General features: G+C 31.1%; 3 protein-coding genes across 4 annotated transcripts; 1 reads left to right on the forward strand and 2 right to left on the reverse strand.

The window, feature by feature from the left end:
• Positions 1–1,867: 1,867 nt before the first annotated feature.
• Positions 1,868–9,557, reverse strand: LOC101496192 (ABC transporter C family member 4). The gene is made up of 12 exons (XM_004495910.3): positions 9,386–9,557; positions 6,917–9,111; positions 6,502–6,822; positions 6,304–6,390; positions 5,595–6,218; positions 5,274–5,438; positions 4,848–5,142; positions 3,592–3,806; positions 3,153–3,458; positions 2,958–3,021; positions 2,632–2,871; positions 1,868–2,448 (listed from the first exon to the last, which is right to left on the reverse strand). The coding sequence occupies exons 2-12, from the start codon at positions 9,044–9,046 to the stop codon at positions 2,348–2,350; spliced, it is 4,548 nt and encodes a 1,515-aa protein (XP_004495967.1). The 5' UTR covers positions 9,047–9,111; positions 9,386–9,557; the 3' UTR covers positions 1,868–2,347.
• An 8,222-nt stretch (positions 9,558–17,779) lies between these two features.
• LOC101496520 (uncharacterized protein OsI_027940-like) lies at positions 17,780–20,706 on the forward strand. The gene is made up of 6 exons (XM_004495911.4): positions 17,780–17,925; positions 18,581–18,767; positions 19,080–19,233; positions 19,330–19,367; positions 19,458–19,521; positions 20,360–20,706. Exons 1-6 carry the CDS (start codon positions 17,921–17,923, stop codon positions 20,470–20,472), a joined length of 561 nt encoding a protein of 186 aa, XP_004495968.1. The 5' UTR covers positions 17,780–17,920; the 3' UTR covers positions 20,473–20,706.
• Positions 20,707–22,119: 1,413 nt separating this feature from the next.
• On the reverse strand, positions 22,120–24,413 carry LOC101496854 (probable U6 snRNA-associated Sm-like protein LSm4). Of its 2 annotated transcripts, none has more exons than XM_004495914.4 (7): positions 24,273–24,413; positions 24,014–24,055; positions 23,787–23,885; positions 23,593–23,670; positions 23,422–23,461; positions 23,041–23,208; positions 22,120–22,398 (listed from the first exon to the last, which is right to left on the reverse strand). In XM_004495914.4, exons 1-7 carry the CDS (start codon positions 24,273–24,275, stop codon positions 22,382–22,384), a joined length of 447 nt encoding a protein of 148 aa, XP_004495971.1. In that variant the 5' UTR covers positions 24,276–24,413; the 3' UTR covers positions 22,120–22,381. The 2 variants fall into 2 exon arrangements, with proteins under 2 accessions (XP_004495971.1, XP_004495970.1); XM_004495913.4 differs by having other exon boundaries at positions 22,191–22,404.
• Positions 24,414–24,827: the final 414 nt, after the last annotated feature.

Consider the following 24,827-nt stretch of genomic DNA (forward strand, 5'->3'; position numbering starts at 1 on the left):
TGGAAAAACACACTTCAAAACTTTCAAATTTATCCAAAGTTTCAAAAGTTTCATAACTTTCTAGAAAATTGCATTTCAAAACTCAACAAAACTTACTTTTTAATATTTTGAAAGTTTGAAATTTTTGAATTGTTAGAAAGATTTTGTAATTTTCGAAAGTGGGGGTGAGAAATGGGGTGATAAATATTTTTTATGGTTTTATACATAATAAAAAAGTGGAATATGATATTTTCTATGGGGATGGGGGTGGGAGTGACAGGTGGAGGAGTGCATAGTACAAAACTCAACAATTATTGATTTAAGGCTTTAATATTTGATCGATGCAAACCAAAAAATGCTAGGAAAAATTGAAGAAATTGAGTCGTATAGATGTGTTCTTCTTCCATAAAATAAAATAACTCTCTTCTATTTTTTTGAAAAAAAAAAGTATTCATTTATTTAAATGAGTAGAAATTAAATCGACCGATAATACAATTTAAATTTATTAAAATTAAAGATGATAAATTTATGAATACTTTTTCAGTATTTAAATTAATAACATTAAACGATAAAATGTTTATAATTATGACAAAGTCTACTAATATAACAAGAGTGAAGTATCTAAAATACACATGTCTCTAGAGTTAAAACATTATCATTGATTGAATTTTTGTTGAATCAAAAATTATTTTGTCAATTTGAATCAAATGAGCATTGTAATAAGACGATAAATCAAAATAATACAAAAAAATCAAAATAACATTACACTAAGACGGCAAATAAAAATGTCGCACTAACACATTAAAAAAAACACGGAATTTTTTATTTCAATAGACCAACTGATTTAGATAAATAAAATAAAAAATAAACGACTTAGATATCTTACGAATATCTTTTTGATTGGTTAGTTAAATAAATAAATAATTTATTTAATTAATTAAGAATGCAATTTATTTTATTATTTTATTATTGATATTCAATTTATTTTATTTATTTTTTTCTTATCAATAATTTAAATTAAGAATGGTGGATGGCATGCAACCTACACACACATTCAAGAATGGTGGATTAGCAATGATTGATGTAACCTACACACATTTAATTACACAAATACGACAATACCCACACAAGGTGGTCTGCGTCCGCGCTTGGCCAACTGAGTTACGTGGACATTGTGAATCATAAATGACCTATATGATATATTCTAAAAAAAAGCAGCTCTTTTCCTATCAACAATAATTCCTGATCAATTAATACAATGGTAAATTCATTGGCTCTATGTCCTTTCTATATTCAAAATGAACATTGACAAACTCCAAGTTTTCACTCTATTTTCTCACTTTGAATATAAATGAGGGTCCATATAGTCAATGTCTGGTTTTGAAAGGAAGGTGTGTTGAGATTTTGAAAGGAAAAATAATATTCAAAATTTGTCAAATTTGTTTGTTATCCAATCACAAACTCACTCAAAACTTGCTACCGAAAACAAAATCTCACTCAAGACTTTTTATCTTACATACACAAATTTGATTTGAAACTTTGTGTTACCACTATACAATATTTCATTTTGAATGTATGTCACTACAATTTAGAATATAATATAAGATTTTGGTACGACAAAGGAACCATAACATCTTATAATATTTTATCTATTTTGATATATTAGTAAAACTATATTTTCCTTATTGCTTGATTAATAGAATCATCAAAATTAATTGAAAAGAGCTCTACATTGTAAATTTTAAGTTTTGAAATCAATTGAAAAAAACTACAATTGCTCCGGAGTTAGAGACGTAGGCCTAATTGGTCAAACTTTGTGATCAAAACTCATATTATTTGTTCGTGGTCTTTGTATCTATTTTCTTTCGAACTAGGGTATACTTGCTGATGGTGCATAATTCAAATTATTTAATATCATTCAAAGGATAATTTGCAATTTATCAGTCACTACAAATGGATGAAGTGCTTATATATAAAATGAAAAAAAGACACATGTATAATTAAAATCAGGACCTACTATTGCCAAATTATTGAACTACTAACACTACTATAGCCAAATATACTTAGAATACCATCCAAAAGCGTTGTTCATGTTCACCCTTCATGGTAAAAAAGTACACCGGCAATAAATCAGCTCATCTTTAAATGATTTTGCAATCGTAGCTGAACTAAATCTCTCTACGGAAGAAAATTGTGTCCATTTTCTGCAAGAAATAACCATCTTACTCCACACATGTAAATATGTAATATCAATCAAAATGTCTAGCCTTGAGGAACATGTGTTCTTTTTTTTTTCCTTCTGTTATTGTCTTGTCATAAATATGGATGGTGAAGGCAAACGGGTATGTGGAAAGGAGCTGAAGTTTTTTTATAGGTCATTGGAACGGTTCGCATACTCTTGAACCAAAGCTGCAAACAGTGACTGCCTCTGGAGCAAGTTGGAAGGTGTGTCGAATTCTTTTGCACGCCCTATTCAAACAAAACAAACAAATAAAATTTAGCCTACTATACATGACCAAAATAGCATTGAAGTTTAGTAACTATGCATTGACAATATAAAAGAATTTTAGACATGTGGTTCAAGTATATTTCACCGTGCAGATCTTATAATGAGACAACAAGCAATGTAACGAGTAGCATTTTGATTGATACCTGCGTCTACGACTAACACTCGATTGCAGTCCATGACAGTTGGTATCCTATGAGCAATGCTGATGATAGTACGCGCTGCAAAATCCTCTCTGATGATCTTCTGAATTACAGCGTCGGTTTGAGAATCGACAGAAGCTGTAGCCTCGTCCATAAATAGCAGCCTGCTTTGCTTAAGCATAACACGCCCTAAACAAAGCAACTGCCTCTGTCCCACACTCCAGTTATCTCCATTGTCAACCACTATAAATAACATTGGCATGCCATTAGTATCATGAAAAAAAATAGAATAATGGAAGTGAAAATTTCAAGCAGTTCAAAGAAAATACCTAATGAGTCAAGTTTCTCAGGCTTAGAAGCCACTGCATCTTTTAGTTGACAACGATCCAAACTCTATAACAATACAAAGCTTATAATTAAGATTATTTTCCAATTATAGCAAAAACTACATTTGTTATATATATATATATGAATGAAGTTAAGCAATGTTTTAGACCTTACAAAGACAGTGATGGAATATTTACCTTCCATATCTCATCATCTGTATACTGTCCAGTTGGATCAATGTTACTTCTGACGGTTCCTTCGAAAAGGACAGGCTCTTGAGGGATGATACCGAATCGAGACCTGAGATCATGAAGTCCTAAAGCGCATATGTCAATGCCATCGATGATTATTTTCCCTCCGGTAGGTTCCACCAGCCTGAAGAAAACTTGAATTAAAGTTGATTTTCCACTCCCCGTTCGACCAACAACACCGATCTTTTCTCCTCCGTTAATGCTTAAAGTAATGCCTTTAAGAACCAAAGGAGTGTTCGGACGATATCTGACCTGTTTACCAGAAGGTTAGTTTATTACCATAATAAGGAAATAGAGTGTGTCTATTGACAAAATATATAACTGTCACTAGAATGTACATTTATATCACAGGAAATTATAATCAGTTTAATTCTAATGTATATACCTGCAAGTCTTTAATATCAACATGGCCTTGACCAGGCCAATTTGCAGGAGGCATGCGATCCTTAATGTTCCAGGCTGCTTCTGATGGAATATTTGAGAACTGTTTTATCCTCTCAACTGATACCATTTTGTTTTCAATGAAACAGCTCATGTATATAGCCCAGAACAGCACCGAATTCAACGACAATCCATAGGAGAGAGATAAACCAACATTTTCTACATCAAGCAGAACATCCCGGTTACTCGATTGTCTCAATAAATATTTATTTCCATGGTTAATCTTAATAATATACACAAAGAACACACTTTCAAGGCAACTTTTGACAAGTGCGAATCGACAAATGCATTGTTGCCACATCACCTTAGAATATCAATATATCATTTTATTTCTACTCATTTATGTCTACACCTACATCAACCACACTAAATAAAATACATTACTTTTATCACCACTAGAGTTAGGCATTGTTTGGTTTATGAAAGAAAGACGGAGGAGAAAAAGTAAAAGAAAAGAGAGTAAGAAGACAAAAAGAGTAGAAAATAGAAAGAAAATGTTAGAGGAAAGAACTAAACATATATATTTATGAAAGGACATAAATATCCTTAGATAAGTATAAATGTATAAACATTGTTGGTGTTCAATAACTCAACACAACAAATTGTAAATTTATTTAACATAATTCTTTCGACGAATATTCTCAATACTACTATAAATACCATTCCAAGATGTTTGTCATTATGTAAGTTTTTACTGCCATATAAATTTTTTACTTCACTTTAAGACATGGCAGTCATCATTATCCAAGATACATTATATTATATACTTCATATTGAAAGATACTTGTATTTTGGACATGTATCTACAACCAGACAATGCATTTAATAGTTGAGCGATTTAAAGAAGCACCATCCTAGAACTACTTTCTTAACATTATATCCTGCTTTACCTACTATTTCATACTTGCATTCTTAGGGGAGGGCATATCAAATGTGACTACACCAATAGAATTTGGTGAAAAGTTTGGCAAGAGGAAGAAAGTAGGTTGGGGGGTTTGGCCACTTTTTTACTTTTTTTGTTGGGAAACAGGTGGAAGTGGAACCATTTTGTCTTTAGAAAAGGTATTTTGATTTAAATGTTTTGTGGACTTTTGCTTTGTGTTTTTTAATCATCAACACAACTTCCAAGTAAAAGAAAAAAGCAATGTCATTCGGGAACATATTTTAGTGCTACTTAGCTTGTGGAAAAAGTAAGCTTACCTGGCTTTATGACACTGCTGGGTAACATGATCATGAACAAAGCAGAAGTGCAGAAAACTAAACTTCCAAGCAGTTCTAAGCGGAAACCCAACCACGCGTTGGAACTGTAGTTGTGGAAATCCATTCGCAAATTAGAATTCACTCGTTTAATGTTTTCAACACCAAACTCCTTCTGCTTTCTGAACGCACGTATTGTCATGACCCCGGAAATGCTTTCGGAGAAATGAACAATGACAGGTGCTTTTGTAATTGAATCTAGGCGAGTTAACTCACGAGATGTAGCTAGAAAATAACCCTGCAAAGCCAAAAGGAAAAAAAAAATACTAGAGCTGTAAGCATAATGTGCATAAGATATATTTAGTTTGTGGACAAATTAAGTCCTGACTATAATGGATTTAATCTGTTAAACAAATTCAGATTTCATACCCGGTACCAAATGTTCAACCAAAAAAGAGGAATCAGCAAGAAAACAGTCGGCCAAGAATTCTGGCATGTGACTATGAAGATGCTGACCACTGTAATATACATAGCAACCACAAAATTGAAAAACAAAGGGATGAAGATATCAACGTTGGTCTGATCAGTGGATGCCTGTGGAAGTTCAAGAAAAAATAAAAAGTTACAATTATATATATGTGCATACTTGAAATATGAAAATAATGTAAAAGTTTATATTATAATATGAATTAATTTATTCCATGTAATGTAACATTAAGCACAGCATACTTGAGAGCTTTAAATTCTTACCCTGCTTAGAATCCTCCCTGATGGAGTAGTGTCAAAGAAAGACATGGGAGCATGCAAGATGCTATTAAGAATTTGAGAGAAGAAAATTTGTGCCGTCTTTAACCCCAAGATTGTAATTGAGTAGGATCTTAGCACTATAAAAACAACTGATACTACACTAATAATTCCATAGATGGAAATAAACACAGAAGGATCGAAAAGATCAGCACGATCAATCGAGGTTTCATATGCAAGCCAATAATCACTTGCCATCATAGTTGCTTGCCACAACACAGAAAGAATAAGTACTGTTGAAATTCCCCACCACCCATAAGCCTCAGTGCAGTAGAGTTTATAGATGTTTAAGCTAACTTTTCCGGTTTCTCTTTCCTCCTCTTTGACAAGTTTAGAACTTCCATTGGCAGTTTTTGGCTGGTCAAGTGAATTACTTTCGCCGTTGGTTTCTTCTCTGTTGCCCTTTGGAGATACCATTGGCCTGTCTGAATTTTCACCGGGCTTGCCCGCGCCTTGTTCTACTAGTTCCATAGAGGTTTCATGTGCAGCTACCAGAACACCGAAATCTAATCCGGAATCAAGTAGGTCATTGTATCTCCCTGATTGGACTATCACTCCATCCCTCATCACCTTTTTACAACCAATTATACACGTTAGAAACATAGAATAAATCACCAAAGATTGCAGGATTGGAAAAACTGAAAAAGAGACTTACCACTATACGATCGACATTATGCAGGAAGTCCACTTGATGTGTTACAAGAACAATGGTCTTGCCTTTTAGAGCTCCCCTTACACATTCCTGTATAAAAGAAATCAAAACATAAATATTTGCTTAAACTAACAAAGAATAGTTCCCTGCCAATATGTGCATCAAAGAACAAACTGTTACTTAACAAAGAAGATAACCAACCTTAAATATTTCAGAGCCAGTATGTGCATCAACCGCACTGAAGACATCATCAAGAAGATATATATCATTCTCTTGGTACACAGCCCTGGCGAGTTGTATACGCTGCTTCTGACCACCACTGAGGTTGATGCCACGCTCTCCGATCTCTGTCTGATCTCCAAATTCCATCATTTCTAAGTCTTTCTCCAAGCAACAAACCCTGATAATTTCATTGTACTTCTGTCTGTTCATTGGTAAACCAAAGAGAATATTTTCTTCAATTGTTCCATTTTGAATCCAAGACGTTTGCGCAACATAAGCAGTAGTCCCACAAACTTGAACCTGTTAACAAAACAAATAATCTTAAGAAAATGAAGGCCTAATTATGTGTATAGCACTTATTTCTAAAAAAATTGTAAACTTGAAATAATGATACCTTTCCAGAAATTCTGTGCATTTCGCCGAGAATTGATGCGAGAAGAGAAGACTTTCCAGACCCAACAGTACCAACAATAGCTGTGAGTTCCCCCTTATTAACCTTCAAATTAATATTTTTCAAGTCTGGTTTTTGGCCATCATCATCCCAACTAAAGGTACCATCTTTAACATCCACAGCAGTTACACCATCACACCCTTCATTTCTCTCGACCGAATCATCATGTAATTCCCTGCTAGACATGTACCTATCCAACCTCCCAAGTGATACCAATGCCTGTGAAAGAGATATCATTGACTGAGGAAAAGTCCTAATAGGCTCCTGCAGGATCTTAAACACAGTTGTTGTAGTGAAAACAGTTCCTGCATCAAGTTTAACTCCAAAGAAAAGCGCGGTAGCGAAAGTTAGAGTTGATATCAATAAAGGAGAGCTCCACAACACAATAACATTGCCACAAATCGAGTACATAAACTTGGAAAGCCACCCGAATTCCGACCCGCGGAAACTCAAGATTCTTTTATTGAAATGCTCTTCCCATGCCTGAAACTTGATGACACGCATGTAATTAAGCATCTCATTCACAGCTTTCATCCTCGAATCACGGTTCATCATCGCTTTAAACTGGTAACCTTTGTTCTGTCGAGTTGTCACCACGATAAACACGAGGACAAGAAGAAGGCAAATCAGTGCCGTGATCACTGAACCACCGAGACAATTGTAAAGCAAAAACAAACCGATAGCAACTTGAAATGGCATCATCCAAATGGCGTGTAACTGAAGCATCATATCAGACAGTTGCTGTGTATCAACAGCCATGTAATTCACAATAGCCCCAACACCATGATCCTGCCTTGCAGAACAAGATAGTCTCAACCCCTTCTTATACAAAGAAGTAATGAGTGTGCATCTTATAAGCATTCCAAGCTTCTGAGAGTTGAAGTTGAAATGATGAGTTGTCAAAACTTCAATAAATTTGGCTACAAGAAGAATCAACACCAGATAGTAACCTTCATACGGCGAGCTACCTTTCCCAGAAGTGAAATCAACAAAATCTTGAATGAGAACTGGTCCAACAAACATAACAGAGAGCTTAATAACAGCAAGAAAAGCAGTGAAGATTATCTCCTTCCAGAAACACCGAATCAACGTGGTTCTAACCGGATGCTTTGATCTTTCATCAGATTTAGGCCATTTTGATTCAAAGATAACAGACATTCTCTCAGCTCTATGCTCTGGAGAAAGGAATGGAACTTCATCAAGAGTAAGAGGTGACCCGTACCCTTTATTCAACAAAGGGTTTAACCAAATCCAAAAGGTCTTAGAAAATTGAGAAGCTGAAGCAAAACCAGTAGTAACATTTGGTTTATTCAAAGCTGGATCATCAACATAATCATATAGTTTTGTTTCATGGTCATTATCAACAACCACTTGAGTTCCATCTCTTGACTTAACAACACCAGTGGATCCATTCACAGCAACAAAAACCAGAAAAAGAGAAATTGGTAGAGAAATGAAAGACACAATGTCATCAACCATAAAGCTGAACAAGTAATTTCCCTCCACAGAAACAAAACGTATGACACCAGAAGCAGCAAACAAAGAAACAACAACAAAATTCGCAATCCAATAAATTCGAAGCGACAAAGGGTGAACAACAGCTTCAAATTTTTTCACATGGATAATCAAGATTACAAGGACTAATTGAGTTATTGCTTGAACAACCCAAAATAGTCCATCAACTAGTTTCCATGGTGATTCAATTGAACTGCTAAACACTAAAATGCAAGCTACTGTATACAATAGAGTTAAAACAGCAGTAGCAATTAGAGTTAGCTTGAACCATATAGTTGTTTTTGTTCTCAAATCCCTAGTGTTACTTATAAGGGGTTTGTTAATTTCAGTGTTGGTTCCATTGGAAGAACTGAACCTAGAATAGAGTTTTATGATTGCAAACACAAATAAAGTCAACAAGAGTAAACCATCAACAGCTGAGAGAAGAGCTCTCTGAGGACATGGTGAGAGAAAAATGAATCTCAACCATTGAACTAATCCATATGCACGTTCATGTTCCTTTGAAGAAGATGAACATGATAGAGATGTGATCCAAGTTGAATCTAGAGAAGAAAACATGTTTGTGTTTATGCAGTTTGCAATAACTAACTCAAAGTTTCATCAATATTCTTTCAAAACATCCCCTGAAAATAATCAACATAAAAAACATGGTCAGAGACAAAAATTAATAAGATCCAAATGAATCTTTGTAGCAATAATAATGATTAACATAAGGCAAAAGAAAAAGTGATGAATGAATAAATACAAAGTAGTAAAAAGTTGTGAAAGCAAAAGGTATTAACTAGTTATTGATTAAAATGATGATGATGATGATGATGATAAAGAATGAAAAGTTAATAGGCCAAACGGCTACAAACACGTTAGGACCTTTATGACATAACTCAAAAAATTGTTTACCTTTGTAGATTTTGGTTTTTTCAGTCCTAGCTAGAAAAACACATCAAGTCCAGCAAAACGAATCTTTAAAGTTCACAGAGATAGGTTATTGGAACGATGTGTCATTCCTAAAGCCTCTTGTTACTTTAGAGGCTCAAGTTCCTTACCAGTTTTTGCTATCTAAACTGCATAATATAGATTAAGATATCTTTAAATATAAAGATTATTAGCTTTTATTCAAATATTATATGTTTAATATTTTATGACATTATTGATGCTTTGGTCTTTAAAAAGTATAGAAAGTGAAACATTGTAACTACTTTACATATTTACCAAAATATAATAAAATTAAAGATAATGTATATAATTAAAATTTAACCAAGTTTATTATTTTAATTAGACTCACCTGCACATTTGAAAATTTATTTCATCGCGTTGACAAAAATGATATGTTTTTTAAAATTAATTTTTAGTTCCTCAAATTTTAAAATTATTGTAATTTTAATCTTACCGTATATTTTTTACTTCAAAACTAGTGACGTGACATATTTTTAAATAGTATGCTATATTAAATAAATTGATATAATAACAAATAGGTGAATTCATATTTATCAATCTTATCAAATATTACAATAATGTATTCATAAAATAATAAAAACATTTTTAGTCTATAAATTAAAATAAATTATACAAATATTTATTAATTTTTGTAATTTTATACCTTTCATCTTTTTGTAGTTTATTTTTAGTTTCTAAAAATATTTTTGTTTTTTTTATTTTTTAAATATATTATTTTAATATCAATGAAGTGGATTATTATAAACAATTTGTGTTTATCTACAAAATGTTTAATATCATTTCATCTAGAATCATGTTACATTTTGTCTAAAAATAAATTATATTGTATCATTATTTTTGAAGTTAAAAATGTATATCGGAAACAAAGCTGCAATAAATGTCCCATATAAAGACAATAAAAGTTAATTAAGAAAAAGAAATAATTGCAAAGAAAAAATCAACTAAGATATGAGACACAAATGTCAAATCTTTAAGAAGGTAATCAGAGTATTAATGTGCAATAATTAACACATCTGTTATGAAAGATGCTTGATGGTTTTAAAGCAATTATAGATTTATAAAAAAAAAAAAAAAAAATTAAAGGTTGGAAAAACTAATCCATAATAGTAATTTAATATTATTGCTTTGCACGGGAATAGCGAGATATTCAGAATCCAAAATAGAAAATCACGTTTTTCCGTAATGGTTTATTTTATAAAAAACAGATAGACTATAATTAAGGAGTAGAAGAGTTCCACCTACTTCTTCAAAAATTAAAGTTCCCACCTACCCATTCAACCGTGCTAGTATTGAGGTTAGGTACTTCAAATCTAACTATCTATGTCTGCTTTTCATATAAATAAATACAAATCGTGATGCAACATGGGTTGCCTTTACCATTTTTAAGAGACGGAAAACCTTACTTTTCATTTTTAAATTAATCTATTTACATTTTCAATATAATTAAATAATGTTCTCATTGGACACAGGCTCTTAAAATATTTTTGTCAAACTCATTTTCCATCCTCCTTCTTTTTCAAACTAGTTATAATCAAATTCTTCACTCAAAACTAAACCCCAGACTCCAACTGTTTGTTTTCTTGTGGCTGGAGCTTGCCTGAATACAGCATATAGTACGTCGGCTAAAAACTCGTGTCTTAATTTGGACCGGTGAAATAATATTATATTTTTTTAAAATACAATATCATTATAGTTAAAATAAAAAATAAGATAATCTTAACTAATAATCGTTTCATACATTGAATATGGTCATGCAATTATAACATATACCTATTAATTTGCTTATTTGAAAATAAAATAAATAAATTACAAATGATAAAAATGAGTTTTAGTTTTTTTAAAGAGACAAATCATATTTATAGAAACTACTAATTTCGTCTAAAAAAAGCAATGTCACACAATATAATCACATCATAGTCTGAGTTTAAAGATTAAAGGTACAAAAAAATTACATTCATGCAGTCTGTCACCATAAAATTTCACACTAAACATAATAAAAATTACGAAAGACTAATATACACAAATAAACTGTTTCAGGAAAAATAATAAAAATTTATAATTAATTATAAACTCAAAAAATATTAAAGTAGTTTATTTAAAAAAATAGGCTAATGAAAGAAAACTATAAATTCGTGACAAAGTAACTGTCATGAAATATGTCTTTTTTGTTACATGAGTTTATAAGTTAAATTATTTTCTCTTAAAAAAAAAACTCTTATTAACTCTAAAAAAAAAAAAATCTAATCTAAAGATGCCATTAGTCAACGAGAAAGACATGACAATTGCCATCGTATACGGAGAAATTGAGATAGAGAAAACAAACCAGAAATTAAAATAAAATGAAATAATAAAGTTTCTATATGTATCATGTGAGTTAACCAGATTTTAGTAAAAAAAATCAGCGTATAAGATAATAGTCAAAGGAAACCCGAAGGAAATTGCTCTTTGTTGATGATGAAATAATGAAATTGAATTATTAATCCAATAATTACAATGACCTTGACCGAAGACGAATTCTTCAATGGAATAAAATAAGATTATCCCCTATTTCTAAGTAGTGCACAATATCACTATCATGGAAAACATAACATAATGACGTTCGTGAATGAATTGATCTTTGATAGAGTTTATTAAAAATTTAAAAGTAAAATGTGTAATAGGCAAAATAAGAAAAAAAGTAGAAAACGGTGTCTTGAAAGGGAGAGATTAGCCGAATGAATGCAAAAGACAAAACAGGATTGCTCCAAAATCAACCGGCTTTTGTCAAAGTGGGTTTAATTTACGCAATTTTTGGAGTATAGTATTTAATATTCAATTATTAAACGATATCAGTATTTATTGATAGACCCAATCGTTGGTTGTCTGCATCCATAAGTACAATCTTACTGTGGAAAAATGTATGAATCGTCCATTGCATTGCATTTTTTTCTTTCTTATTGGTACAAACCATATCATGATTATTATCTGGGCACTGCTAGAAGTTTTACACTCATTCATACAATGGGACCATGAAATTTAATTTTTTTTGTAGGAATACTAGCCGTGGTGGTATACTTGCAGATAGAGTTGAGCATACGCACTAATAGCTGCTCTCTCTAAATTCCTATATTAAATGGATTGAGTTAATTTGTACTTAAAAGATACAAATTGTAATACGTTGATTTGGGTCTATCTTGCGTTACTATGTAGTCAAAGTGGTTGATTTGCTATCCATAAAAAATTAAAATTATTTTTTTTTCTAAAAAAATGTCAAAAAATTAAAATTAATCAATATTGCATCTAAAAAAAATTATTATTGTTTATTAACTTTATTTTATATTACAAGTACTAGGTAATAAAAAAGACACAAATAATACTTAAAAATAATTTTAATAGTCCAGATCTATATTAAAAGTATAACAAAAAAATTGTGATAGAATACAATTTAGGCTTAGTCCTCGTATTTTTATCAATTTATAAAATTAATTTTTTTATTTTAAAATCTAATATTTTAGTGATTTTTTTATATTTTTTTAATTAAATAATAGTGATTTGACATATATTAAATGACGTGACATACGATATCATGATGTAAAATTATATAGATGTATTAATTATTTATATATTATCAATTAAATTATAAAAATGAATATTAAAAATGAATTGCAATATTACAATTATTTGTCATTCAAGATCACTAAATCATATTTCACGTGATTTTAAAATATGTCATATCATAATTTTTTTGGTTAAAAAAATCAATAGAGAGACTAAAACTATTGAATTTTAAAATAGGTGAACTAATTTTGCAAATCGATAAAAATAAAGAGATCAAAAGTACAATTAAACACATAACTTATGTAACCACAAAAGTATTAGTTAGTCCATAACTCATTAACTAATTCAAATGTATAATTATTATATTTGTTTTTTAAAAAGTTATAGTTACAAGGAATAAACTCACTAATGCATTGAATGATAATTTTTCACAATTAAGTCAACACTCACATATGAAAGTGCTATCAAAGCTGTAGTACATTAATTATAATTTACATGCACATGACAAATCTTTGACATTATTGTATAAAATGAGAAAAGCAAAACACGTACATAATTAACCATCCATGGATTGAGCAGCAAAATAATTATATAAATAAATTGATTAAAAAAAATTCATTATAATTTTTTCACCGTTGGATGATTATGAAGATTAGTTGTTTCATTCATATCAATATTTTTTTTAACCATCCGGTTCACAGATAAATGGATATTTGGGATAGTCAAAAAATTTAATTAAGAGGAAAATATAATTTAATCAAATATTATTTAAAATTTGAATGATCATGAAGTCTTAATTATAACTTATAAATCAGTTGACCCAAATTAGTTGGCTTTATCGACATCAATTTATTAAGTAGTGCATTGTATTATTAATTAGTTAGATAATTCAAATATAAATTTGTCATTATATGTGAATCTCATCGACTACAATTCCTTAATATTTTACTAATTTTTACGAGTAATAAAGATAGATTGCGTGTATCAGCAACAAAGTGTATCATCGATTTATTCTTAATAAATGTTTCCATAATTTATTTATGCTAAGATATCAATCTATTTAAATTATTAGTGATTTTTCCAACCACTATTGTATGCATGCATTATTATGAGTTCGTCTCACTCACGCATGGAAAGAAAACACCAGTGTGGTGGGTTGCTGTCTAGCAAATGTCTTTTTTTCCATAAAAACTTTTTTTTTGGTAAGAAATTGATGTCTAGTGTGTCTACTCCAAAACAACAACCATTCCTAGAAAACACGATGGTTGACTGGTTGTGTTAATTTTGAATTGCTTTTTCCTATTTTTTCACAACTTGTCTTTAATTTGTTGAATGGAACATTCCTATTTTTGCGTATGGCAAAATAAAAATAATAGACATGCACGCCGTAAGGCATGACGTCAGCATCTGCAAAATGTCAAAATTTCTTAAATTGAAAAATTAATATTTATTTTCTATTATCATTAAATGATATGTCATTTATATATTAAAATTTTTAATTTAATCAATTTTAATACATACTATAGTAATTGATATGAGGATAAATTAGAAAAAATTATTGATAAAAAAATTCATTATACTAATATACATTCTATTTTATATTGTACCATAAAACTTGTGAACCAAAATATACATGTATTCTTTTAAGTTACACAAAAAATTATATATTAGTCATTTTTTTACAATAACATCCTTTAGTTTTTGTGTGTGTCAAAGTTGTTTTTTTTTATGTTTGTAAATATTTGTAGCAATGATTTTAATTTCAAATCACCAAAATCAAAACTCTAAACTTTCTCAAACTTTTCAATAAACTCGTGTAATTCTTAAAAGATTTTGATTGCAATAATCTTAAGAACATATATATCCTCAATTAATTGTTTAAAAAATAATTAAACAATAGATAATTTGAGTGAAATATAAATTAGGGTTTTTGAAATTAAACATGAAATTATCTTAATTTAGATGATAAAATCACATGAAAATTTATTTTATTGTTCTTTGTATGATCGATACAAAAATTCAAAGTAAAATTTTAAAAACCTCTAACTACAAATGATGAAATGAAGTTCGAATTAAAAATAGTTTAACATTATAACCTTTAAAAACATAAACAACTAACTTATCAAATAAAATTAAACAATCAACCTGATATTTTTATGTAACTTAAATACTACATGATGTTTTTTACTAATATAATATGAGCATTGTTATTTCAACGTCAAAGCTAAAAAGTATAACTGAAATATAGTATAAAATACATACAAAATTAATAATAATTTGATTTAATAAGAGAGAAACTAATAATATAAAAATTTAAATAATGTAAAAATACAGTGTCCAGTTTTAATTTGTATAAAGATATATATTCTCAAATATATGAACTACTACTACATATACTAATACACTAGTATTTTTTTCACAACAGTATAACTAGTATTATTGAGCCACTTTATATTATATATTGTTAGATTAGATTATTAGAAAAAGTTATTTTGTCATATTTTTTATTTATTAGAATGCCATATTTTTTTCAAAAGGCCAAAATATATTAAAAAAAAATTATTCATGATACAAAGTTTACTAAGAATTAAAATTACAATTCTAGTTTCAATCACAAAACTAATATCAATCACAAAACCGGACTCTAAACTCCCTTCACATAAAATCTCTAGTGAATTATGCAACTATCAATTACATGACAAAAAACCTCGTATATATCTCAAGGACCATAAACACCAAGAAGTTAAGTCATAACTGAAATTCACATCTTAGCTTTATGTCACGTCGAAGACAATTATTATTTGATGGAAATTCTACTATTCACTCTAACAATTACACTTTACACCCTTACATTAATAATAAAATCCACTTTTGACCTTCAACTTTTTCTAATTAAAAAGATTCAATGAAAAAACATATTTCAAAAATTTCAAAAACAACAGAATTTTGAATTTTTTGCATTTATAAACTTCCAAAAAGAACTGCAAGCTTAGTTTTCATATTTGCGTGAAATTACCAATACTAGTTATATAAAAAATACTTAAAATAATACTTTGAATTTTGCATCTTTTTAAATATTAGGTATTAAAAAAACATACATATTCTGATTTTTTTTAATAATCTTTAATATAAATCAAAATTCCAAATGATTAAAAAAAATTAAATATACAAAATATAAAAGTATCTCGAATTTTTTCAGTTTTTCGTAGATTGGTCTTCGCAAATATTTTTTTCTTTGTAGTACTATATTAAAAATTGTTCTGGATTTTCTTTTTCTAAAAATTCAAGACTTACAAAAAAAATTATTTTTATTTTAAATATATTTAATAAAATAGCAAAATAATTATTTTGTAATATCAATAGATGTGTGGGAGGGCTAGGTGTTGGAGTGTGTAGTAATTTTCTCTAATTTGATCTTCTCAATAATGATTGTTGTATTGAATACTTTTTGATATCCCTCAAAGTGTAGCACAATGGTAAGGGACGAGACATTGAAGGAGTTTGATGCAAGAGGTCTAAGTTGGATCTCTTGCACCAACAATTTATCCTCGAATAATTACTAACCACTAACATTTGTTTATAAAAAAAACCTCCCACTTAAAAGATGTTTGAGTTACACATTTTTCATAAAGATCACTCACATGTCATCCAAATAACACCTAGCTTCTTTACTTGATGAACACACACTTTTGTTGTATTGTTAAAAGCGCTCACAACACCCAACCACTTGATGAATGATTCTAACCAGAAGATTATCTTTCGTAGGCAAACAATTATTAAAAAGTTTTCAGCGAACATAAACACCTTCAATAGAACCACCTTATTCAAAATTAACTTATCAAAAGTTGAATCGTCATAATGTGAAAGATCTGATAACAAGTTGTAAGCATCCTTCACCATATAAGTGAATTCACGCCCTAAACGACTTTGCCACTTATCTCCTTACATTCCTTTACAACCTCATTTTCCCATTTGAACAATTCCTTTTGCTAAACCCAATTAACAACCACACTTCCCATACCCTCTGCTCACCTTCTTTGCCACCATTGATTTTTTTTAGGAGTCAATTTAAAAATCCTCCTAAACTGAGTACATAATGCCCCACAGTCAATCCATGGTTCTAATCAGAACAAAGTATTCCTACCGTTCCCTACCACCTTAACCAAATTCTCCTTCAACCAACACCCTCACTTTTTTCCTTACTTAAAAATACCGTATTCCATTTAACCCAATGTATTTTCCTCACATCCTACTCATAAAAAAAATTTAAATAATGTTTCAAGTTTAAACATGCTACTTGAAGGTTGAAAGAAAGTAGATCGACAAAAGCTGTTAAATTGTGTTAATGAGAAAAAAATGGCCTTCTGTTGATAGGAAAATATTACCGCTAGGTCATAACTTGTCACGAAGTAGCAATTATCATAGTGTCGAATATATTTAAACTATCATGTGAACTTAGTCTATTCTTAAGTAAAAATAGTTATTGAGTTTGAAGAGATAATTTTTGTCTTTACATTATTTTTTATAGAAGCAAATTTATTGTATTTGACGGACCAATCCGTTTAACCCATTATTTTAGATGGAGTGAGTGAAATTTTAAATATTTACTATTGAAGTTGTCCAGCTGTGACATAAAAGAGTCTTATGACAAGGCAATAAAAATATAATTGGTGTATGTAGCTGGGGGGGAGGGTGTAGGTAGCATTTATCCTTAATGGAATGGGCCGCATAATGATAGGATTAGTGTGCTTCCATTCCATTGCAAGTTACAACAAAACGAAGCACATTCTAGAAGCAACAGGATTTGTATGTATATCATCAAAAACAAAATCAAAATACGAAACGAGTTACACCTGTGCTGTGACTTAGAGTGGTGTTTCTGTTTCTGTTTCTATTGACAGTTAGAAATCTAGGGTTTTAGAGCTGCTTCTCTCAACAAATATGAGGTATACATCAATATTGTTTCTCCTATCTTTTTCATTTTCATTTTGTGGCTTTTTTACAATCCTTGGCGCTGCTTTTCATTTTGTAGTGCATTCATTTTTTTTTTCTTGAATAAATTTCTCATTTCACGTTCGATGGTTGGTTGCATTGGATGTTTCATATGGTGGAACTGAAAACAGTGTTTCATATGATTTCTATTGGTATAGTTATTAATAAATCCTAATTGTGAGTAGTTTAATTGCAATCGTTATTTGTTTTAGCCACAGTGCTACACTGCGACTGTGAAGAATTGGGGTGTTAAATAGATGACATAACATGGGCATTCTGATATCACTATTTTCCAGTGCATATTCAAAGGCTCCCTTTACTTAATTGAATGCTATTTGATTGCCATTGCTAACTGAACTGTCATGGAAATGTTTTTTTTGTTGGTGAAAATTGTTCGTTATTAAGTTTTTTTCGCCTTAACCTTGTGGTTCCCATGGAAAATTGACCTTGATAATCAAGAGTTCGCCCAAAAGATAAGTAATGCCTGACAAAATATTCTAGTCAGGGTTTGGACTTGAGTGTTCTCTCGAAAGATTTGCTCTTTACTGAAGGTGATTAAATACATGTCAGAATCCTCATTATTTATTTGTTTATTTCATTGTAATGCAGTCGTCATCCAGAAGTCAAGTGGGCTCAAAGGGCTGACAAAGTCTATGTCACCATTCAATTGCCAGATTCCAAAAATGCAAAAGTCGACCTTACTCCAGACGGCATTTTAACTTTTTCTGCCAGTGCTGGTGCTGAAAACCACTTGTATGAGCTCCAGTTGCCGCTCTTTGACAAGGTTAATGTAGAGGTGAGATGACATTTCCAATTCATGGATGGCATGGGCAGATAGTTAACAATGTTTGTCTTCCTTTTATCTATGAGTTTAATAATGGCATTGTCTGATATATGCATGCACTTATGGGCATTGTTTAACAGCCCTCAGCTTCATATGCATTCTAAATCTATAATTTCGATGTCTTTGTGCCTAAGTTTCTTGTTAATTGTTCAATGTTTTTGTCTTAAGTAATGTTTTCTGTTATGCTTCATTTGCACTGTAATGTTTTTCTTTTTTGATCTTTTTTCAATGTATTTTATTTATCAATCTCTGTTGTTGTTTCAGGAGAGCAAAATTAATGTAGGGGTGAGAGGTATATTCTGTGTAGTGCAGAAGGCGGAGATCGAATGGTGGAAAAGGTTACTGAAAGCAGAAGGAAAGCCTCCACATTATGTGAAAGTAGATTGGGATAAATGGATGGATGAAGATGAAGATGAGGGTATGCACACATTTAAACCATACTGTTGTACTTAGTTTTTCAGGTTATAGGGGGAACTTTTATTGTATGTATCAACTGATTGTCTGTGTTTATTAGCTGCCGGTGACCTGGATTTGGGAGGGATGGACTTCTCGGTATGTAATGTGTTAATGTGATTCTCATTTATCAGTTTCAACCCACTCTCTTATTGATGTTGTTTATCCTAATTATGTTTTGTGCTGCAGCAATTTGGTGGGATGGGCGGTGATGATGCAGTGGGTGATGACTTTGATGCCAGTGACGATGAAGGTAAAGTATACTGTACAAATTGTGTCTTAACTCTTCAGTACTTAACTATTATAAAGCATTCTTGATGGTGTTTGCATAAGCTGTATGTACTTTTTGCATTTTTAAATTACATTGGTACTTCTTGCATTTGTATCTAATGGTTCTAGGAGTTGCTGTAGTGTATTAATTTATTATTTTTGGTGGAAAAGTAAATATTTCATTTCAGTTGATAAGATGATTTTTGGTGAACATTTTGAGAGTTGAAGTTGACTGTAGGGCAACTATGTCTTATGCTAGAGTTTGTGGCTTTTTTTTATTACTCAGAGAGTAGCTTGTAAATAATTGAACTAACCATTGAAACTAATTAAGTTATTGAACATAGAACTGATAATTGTAATTCTTTTGAAAAGAGAAACATACACAATAATTCAGTTATTTTCTAGTGAAAACTAGTAGCCTACCCTACACAGGTTGCTACATTCTGGATCCCCGAGTGATAGAATAGTTGTAACTTGTAAGCTAGCCCACCAAACCTCACCCTGATGAGTTTCTACTGAAAAAAGCTCTAAAATGATGTACCATAGAAGCAGTTTAAGCTTAAACAAATGGCCCTTCACATGTATTACTCTTGAAGTAACTATTACAACTAATATCCAAAGTCACTCACACTTATGCAGCAATGCATGATTAAGTAATAGTACAAAATTTTACAGTGACAATACATCAAAATAAATTATATCCAATCCAATAATACAAATAGATTTCTACTGTTGTTTATAGTGCCTCAAGTTGTAGTCCTCTGAAACTTAATTTTGTTATTGTTGGCCTAATTAAATATGTTTGTTTTCTAATTGTATAGGGCAAGAAGTGTCGAAGCCTGGAACACAAGAGGGTAATGATGAGGAGGGAGGTTATGCGGTTGGAGAACAAGCTGGCAAGAGCACCGTTGAGGAAGCTGCTCCAAGCACATAATTTCATTGCAGTTCAAGATCTTATATACTAGGAAAATGCTTTTAGATGTGCCGTGAAATTTCAGTCCGAGTGTACTGTCAATTGGTAGCCTGCTTAAGTAGAGATATCAATGTACTTATGTCTAAACATTAGCTTCGAATTATGTGCCAGCAAAAGCTCCTTCAAGTTGAAGTAGGATATTGTACAATTGAGATTTTTATTCATTGAAGGAAAGACGGCTTCTGGATTTCTATATTTTTTGGACCTTGTATTTGCTACCCAAGAAAACCACCGCAGGTTGCTTCTGATATTCCTTTATGTCCAGACTAAATCGTGCTTCATTTTAAGAAGTGATATTGGTAAAATGACTTTTATTGCTCAAATTCTCAGTAACTCAATTTATGAAATGAATTTTCATTTAATAGAGTGGATAATTGGGGGGCTACTACAATCCTTTACCAATACTCTCCTTTACCATCATTACTTCCACCTTACACTATTTTTGCCGGACATTCTCTGTTTTTAGAAATGTTTTCAGAACAAAATTCAAGCAATTTTTTTATCACCTCTAGAAAGTTTATAATATTAAAAAATTATTTTATAGAACAAATTTCTAAAAATAAAATACAAGAATACAATTAAGTAGACCCTAAAATTATGTTTCTGTGATTTGTTTTGATTAGAGTGGGAAAGCGAGAACACTAATAATTATTATATCTCCTTTTTTGCTCATTGAATTGGAAGGAGGAATGGAAGAAAAATAAGTTATTTACTATACATTTTCTTCCTCATCCAAATTCACTGTAGAAGATAAATAAACTTTTAAAGAACATTTTTTTTATCTCAATTTCTTTCCATTCTCTTCTAAACTTATGATTCCCAATTGATGGATTTATATTTGATTCTACCATCTTCAACTTCCTTCCCTCAATCAAACAATTAGTTAGCAATTTTTCAAAAAACATCCATGAAAATTTACACAATGACCAACTGAACGATACTTCCTAATTCCAATAACTAGTTATGAAAACAGAATTGATTTGGTTACTCAATTTTTTAAGAAAAAAAATGTCAAAAGAGAGATTGATATTCTCTGATATTCTCTTATAACTTTTTGAGTCACGATATTCTTATAACTAGCCAAAAAATCATCATCCAGTCCACATGGAAAAATGTAAATTTGTAACATAATGGTCATTTTAATTACTAATGCTGGAATAAAATAAGGGAATGATGCAACAAAAACAAAATAACTTCAGGGTGTAATCCAACATAAAATTAACGATATGATTTCTGTCATGGAACTACCACCAGAATGTTTTGATGAGAAATAACATAAATTTATTAGTGAATCCGGTAAATGCATTTGCACTATTTTCTCTGTAACATTTTTCTTCTTGCAAGAAAAAAAATCAAAATCCTAAAACTAAACAGTTGAAACTACCAAAAACATATGCATTTAGGATGTAATTCATTAGGGGCAATTAGTAAAAAGCTAAAGCAACCATTCACTCAATCCCTTCCAACCCCCAATAAAAATAAAAACAAAAAACTAAATATATAATTTCATGATTACCAGCCTTCAGCAATCACCAGGCAATCATCAAAATTCAACATTAGTTGCATGACATCAATTTTAAACACATCAAGGTTGGGAGGTATTTACCATTAAACAAAGAACATGTACCACCACTATTACTTTTCATTGAGGAGAAAAAGGAGTACAAATAGACAGGGCATTAGAAAGTGATGTAAAGCTTTGTTAAGATCTATAATATTTTGGTGAATATAAAAGCAAAATAATTGGAAACCAAAAATCCATTAATGCACAGGAAACATAAACAATAAATCTTCTGAACAGGCACCAATGCCTCTAAAAGCAGCAACTGGCCCATCTGTGTACTGGTAGTCCATATCTCATTTATTCCAATCAACCTCTACCTCGCCCTGCACCTACCACAAGAAGAAAAACCATTGGATAGTGATACGATTCAATCACAACATCTATGCTACTTAGTAAGTTGGTTGCAAAGTAAAAATGAGGAAGCTTCTGATTAGGAGACTTTGGGGGAGCAAAGTCACCTCCCTCTTCTGGAATTGGAGGCTACCATACGGGCTATCATTTATTTTAAATTACATGTACTACCCGACACATGTGTTATTACGACATGAACTATATTGGAGATTTAATTTCACAATTTATTACTTCTGTCTCTTTTTTAATAGGCAAATGTTAATAAATTAGTGGTCATGTTAGTTTCCCGAGTTTGAACCTGGGACCTCCTTCGGTGTTCCTTAGCTCACAACCGAGCTATCTACATGGGATATCTATTACTTCTCTTTAATAAAAATTGAACTGCCACATTCTTCTTTTCCTTAAATCCCAACTAGTGTAAAGATCAGTTCCTTCAATAATAATTTACTTTTGACATCGATATTTTTTGGACCGACAGGAGATAACCTAGGTGAAAATAAAAGCATAAATATAATAGTAGTAACCTCTTTCAGGACGAATTTGAAACAAAAGAATAGATGGAGCAAATGTTATGGTGCAATACTTGCAATTTATAATGATGTAAGATGATTTACCTCTGTTTCCACCAGGTTTTCCACCTGGGCCGCTTCTGCCTCGGCCTCCTCCTGGCCCTTTAGCTCCACCTTCTTCAAAGCCACGCCCAATTCCTTTTACTTGACGTCCAGGAGCACCATCCTCCCTACCTCTTCCTCTTCCGCGTCCCACACCAGGTGGTTTGCGATCTGAAAACGGTAACATTAATCAAACATCATTCTAGTTTATTTACATGTGCAGTAATTCAATTGCATAATTGTTCTTTCGTTTAGTTGCTGATTCAGAAAAGTAAAAATTCCAACTTTTGTTCCCTCCTCCTTTACATCATTTTTCCTCTCTTAAGTCACCAAGTCAATTTAAATATCAACACGAATAACCAGCTAAATGTTGAAACAGCTTACCAGTTCGAGTCTTGGATTCTTCCTGGACTTTGTCAATAACCTAAATCAACAGGCAGCAAAGCTAAATTAGTAAACAAATAAATACGAATATGTCCAAGAGCTTATGATGTTCACTACAAGGTTATCAATCTTTTCACTGAGGAGTCAAAAAACTGAACCACCACTACACACCTCATCAGGAACTCGAAGGTACTTAATAGTATTCCCACGAATGTAGCATTCAGGCATACGCCAAAATCTATCTCCGTCCTACATTGCCATTTACAATAAAACATTGTAAGTTGTAACAAACGACAAATGACATAATGAGAAATAAAGATTGATGATATGATTATGAATGAAACAAAGAGAGCTGTAAAAATTACTTTAGAGGTACAGATGACTTCTCTGAGATGGATGTTCATCCATGTATCACAATTAACCAAATGGCCGTTATATGTCTCCCCATTTTTCAGTTCAACCAGCTGTTACAGTATATCACAAAAACAAAACTACAAGTTACAAGTCAAACAGACTCAGTAGTAGCAACACAAGTTGAATTATATTTATATTTATATAAATAAGGTAAATTAAAGTAAAAGGCTTCACATACCATAGGGTGCCCTTGAGCAGTCTTGAGAAGGGAAAGTGGCAACTGCAAAGAAAGAGTGAATTGTCAGAGAATTGGGGGTAAAATTAACATTGAATGGAACCCTAACCCTAATTCTAACCTATTGGTATGATTAGTGGGTAAAAAAAATTAAATTATATATTTGACAAAAAGGAATGAAGTTGATGAGATCGATCTAGGAATCCATTCCATGCAATCGTTGTTTGTGGTGGAAGATTGAAAGAGAGAAGCGGTGACTTACCATGTCGTGAATCGGTGGTAGTTACGGTTGTAGTTGATTTAAGTAGAGAAAGCGACGAGGGAGAGGTTGATGGTGAATGATGATGATGATATCTCATACACTGTTTCGGACTTTCGGTTTATTTATACATACCTCTAGTCTACACTGTTCAGAGAATCGAGTTCGGTTCTATTTATTTTATAGCTTAAATATTTGATTAAATTCAAGTCTTTTTTATTTTTATTTTTGCGTCGATGTAAGTGTTTTTGTTTTTATTTATGATTATATTAAATTAATTTTAAAATCATTCTTAGTTGCTGTTTAAATAAACTTATCTATAAAATAAAGAGTGACACGTCATAAATAAATTTTGAGATTAATTTTTTTTTCTTTTCCATTATCGCATCATCTTTTTCAGTTCATTAACGTCGAATCACGATTTTTGAAACATGTCCGAAGAAAAGAAGGTTATGAAGGAGAAGTTGAATGTATCATTTCGATATAATTTTATCCCCTTTTTTTTGTTTCTATTTGTGAGGAATGCCAGAGTTTTTGTTTTGATATCTTAGATGTTAT

The sequence above is a fragment of the Cicer arietinum genome, chromosome 4 (genome assembly GCF_000331145.2).
Source record: "Cicer arietinum cultivar CDC Frontier isolate Library 1 chromosome 4, Cicar.CDCFrontier_v2.0, whole genome shotgun sequence".
Classification (NCBI taxonomy): domain Eukaryota; kingdom Viridiplantae; phylum Streptophyta; class Magnoliopsida; order Fabales; family Fabaceae; genus Cicer; species Cicer arietinum.

Excerpts from the sequence above, each read along its gene's own strand:
- LOC101496192 (XM_004495910.3), bottom strand. The coding sequence starts at position 9,046 with ATGTTTTCTTCTCTAGATTCAACTTGGATCACATCTCTATCATGTTCA. Across the intron at positions 6,219-6,303 it reads ATAATGTCGATCGTATAGTG|GTGATGAGGGATGGAGTGAT; the intron begins GTAAGTCTCTTT and ends GGTTGTAAAAAG. Across the intron at positions 2,872-2,957 it reads TGAGAAACTTGACTCATTAG|TGGTTGACAATGGAGATAAC; the intron begins GTATTTTCTTTG and ends TGTTATTTATAG.
- LOC101496520 (XM_004495911.4), top strand. Across the intron at positions 19,368-19,457 it reads TGGGAGGGATGGACTTCTCG|CAATTTGGTGGGATGGGCGG; the intron begins GTATGTAATGTG and ends TTTGTGCTGCAG. Across the intron at positions 19,522-20,359 it reads TGATGCCAGTGACGATGAAG|GGCAAGAAGTGTCGAAGCCT; the intron begins GTAAAGTATACT and ends CTAATTGTATAG.
- LOC101496854 (XM_004495913.4), bottom strand. Across the intron at positions 23,671-23,786 it reads AAGTCATCTGTACCTCTAAA|GACGGAGATAGATTTTGGCG; the intron begins GTAATTTTTACA and ends ATGGCAATGTAG. Across the intron at positions 22,405-23,040 it reads AAAACCTGGTGGAAACAGAG|GTGCAGGGCGAGGTAGAGGT; the intron begins GTAAATCATCTT and ends TTCTTGTGGTAG.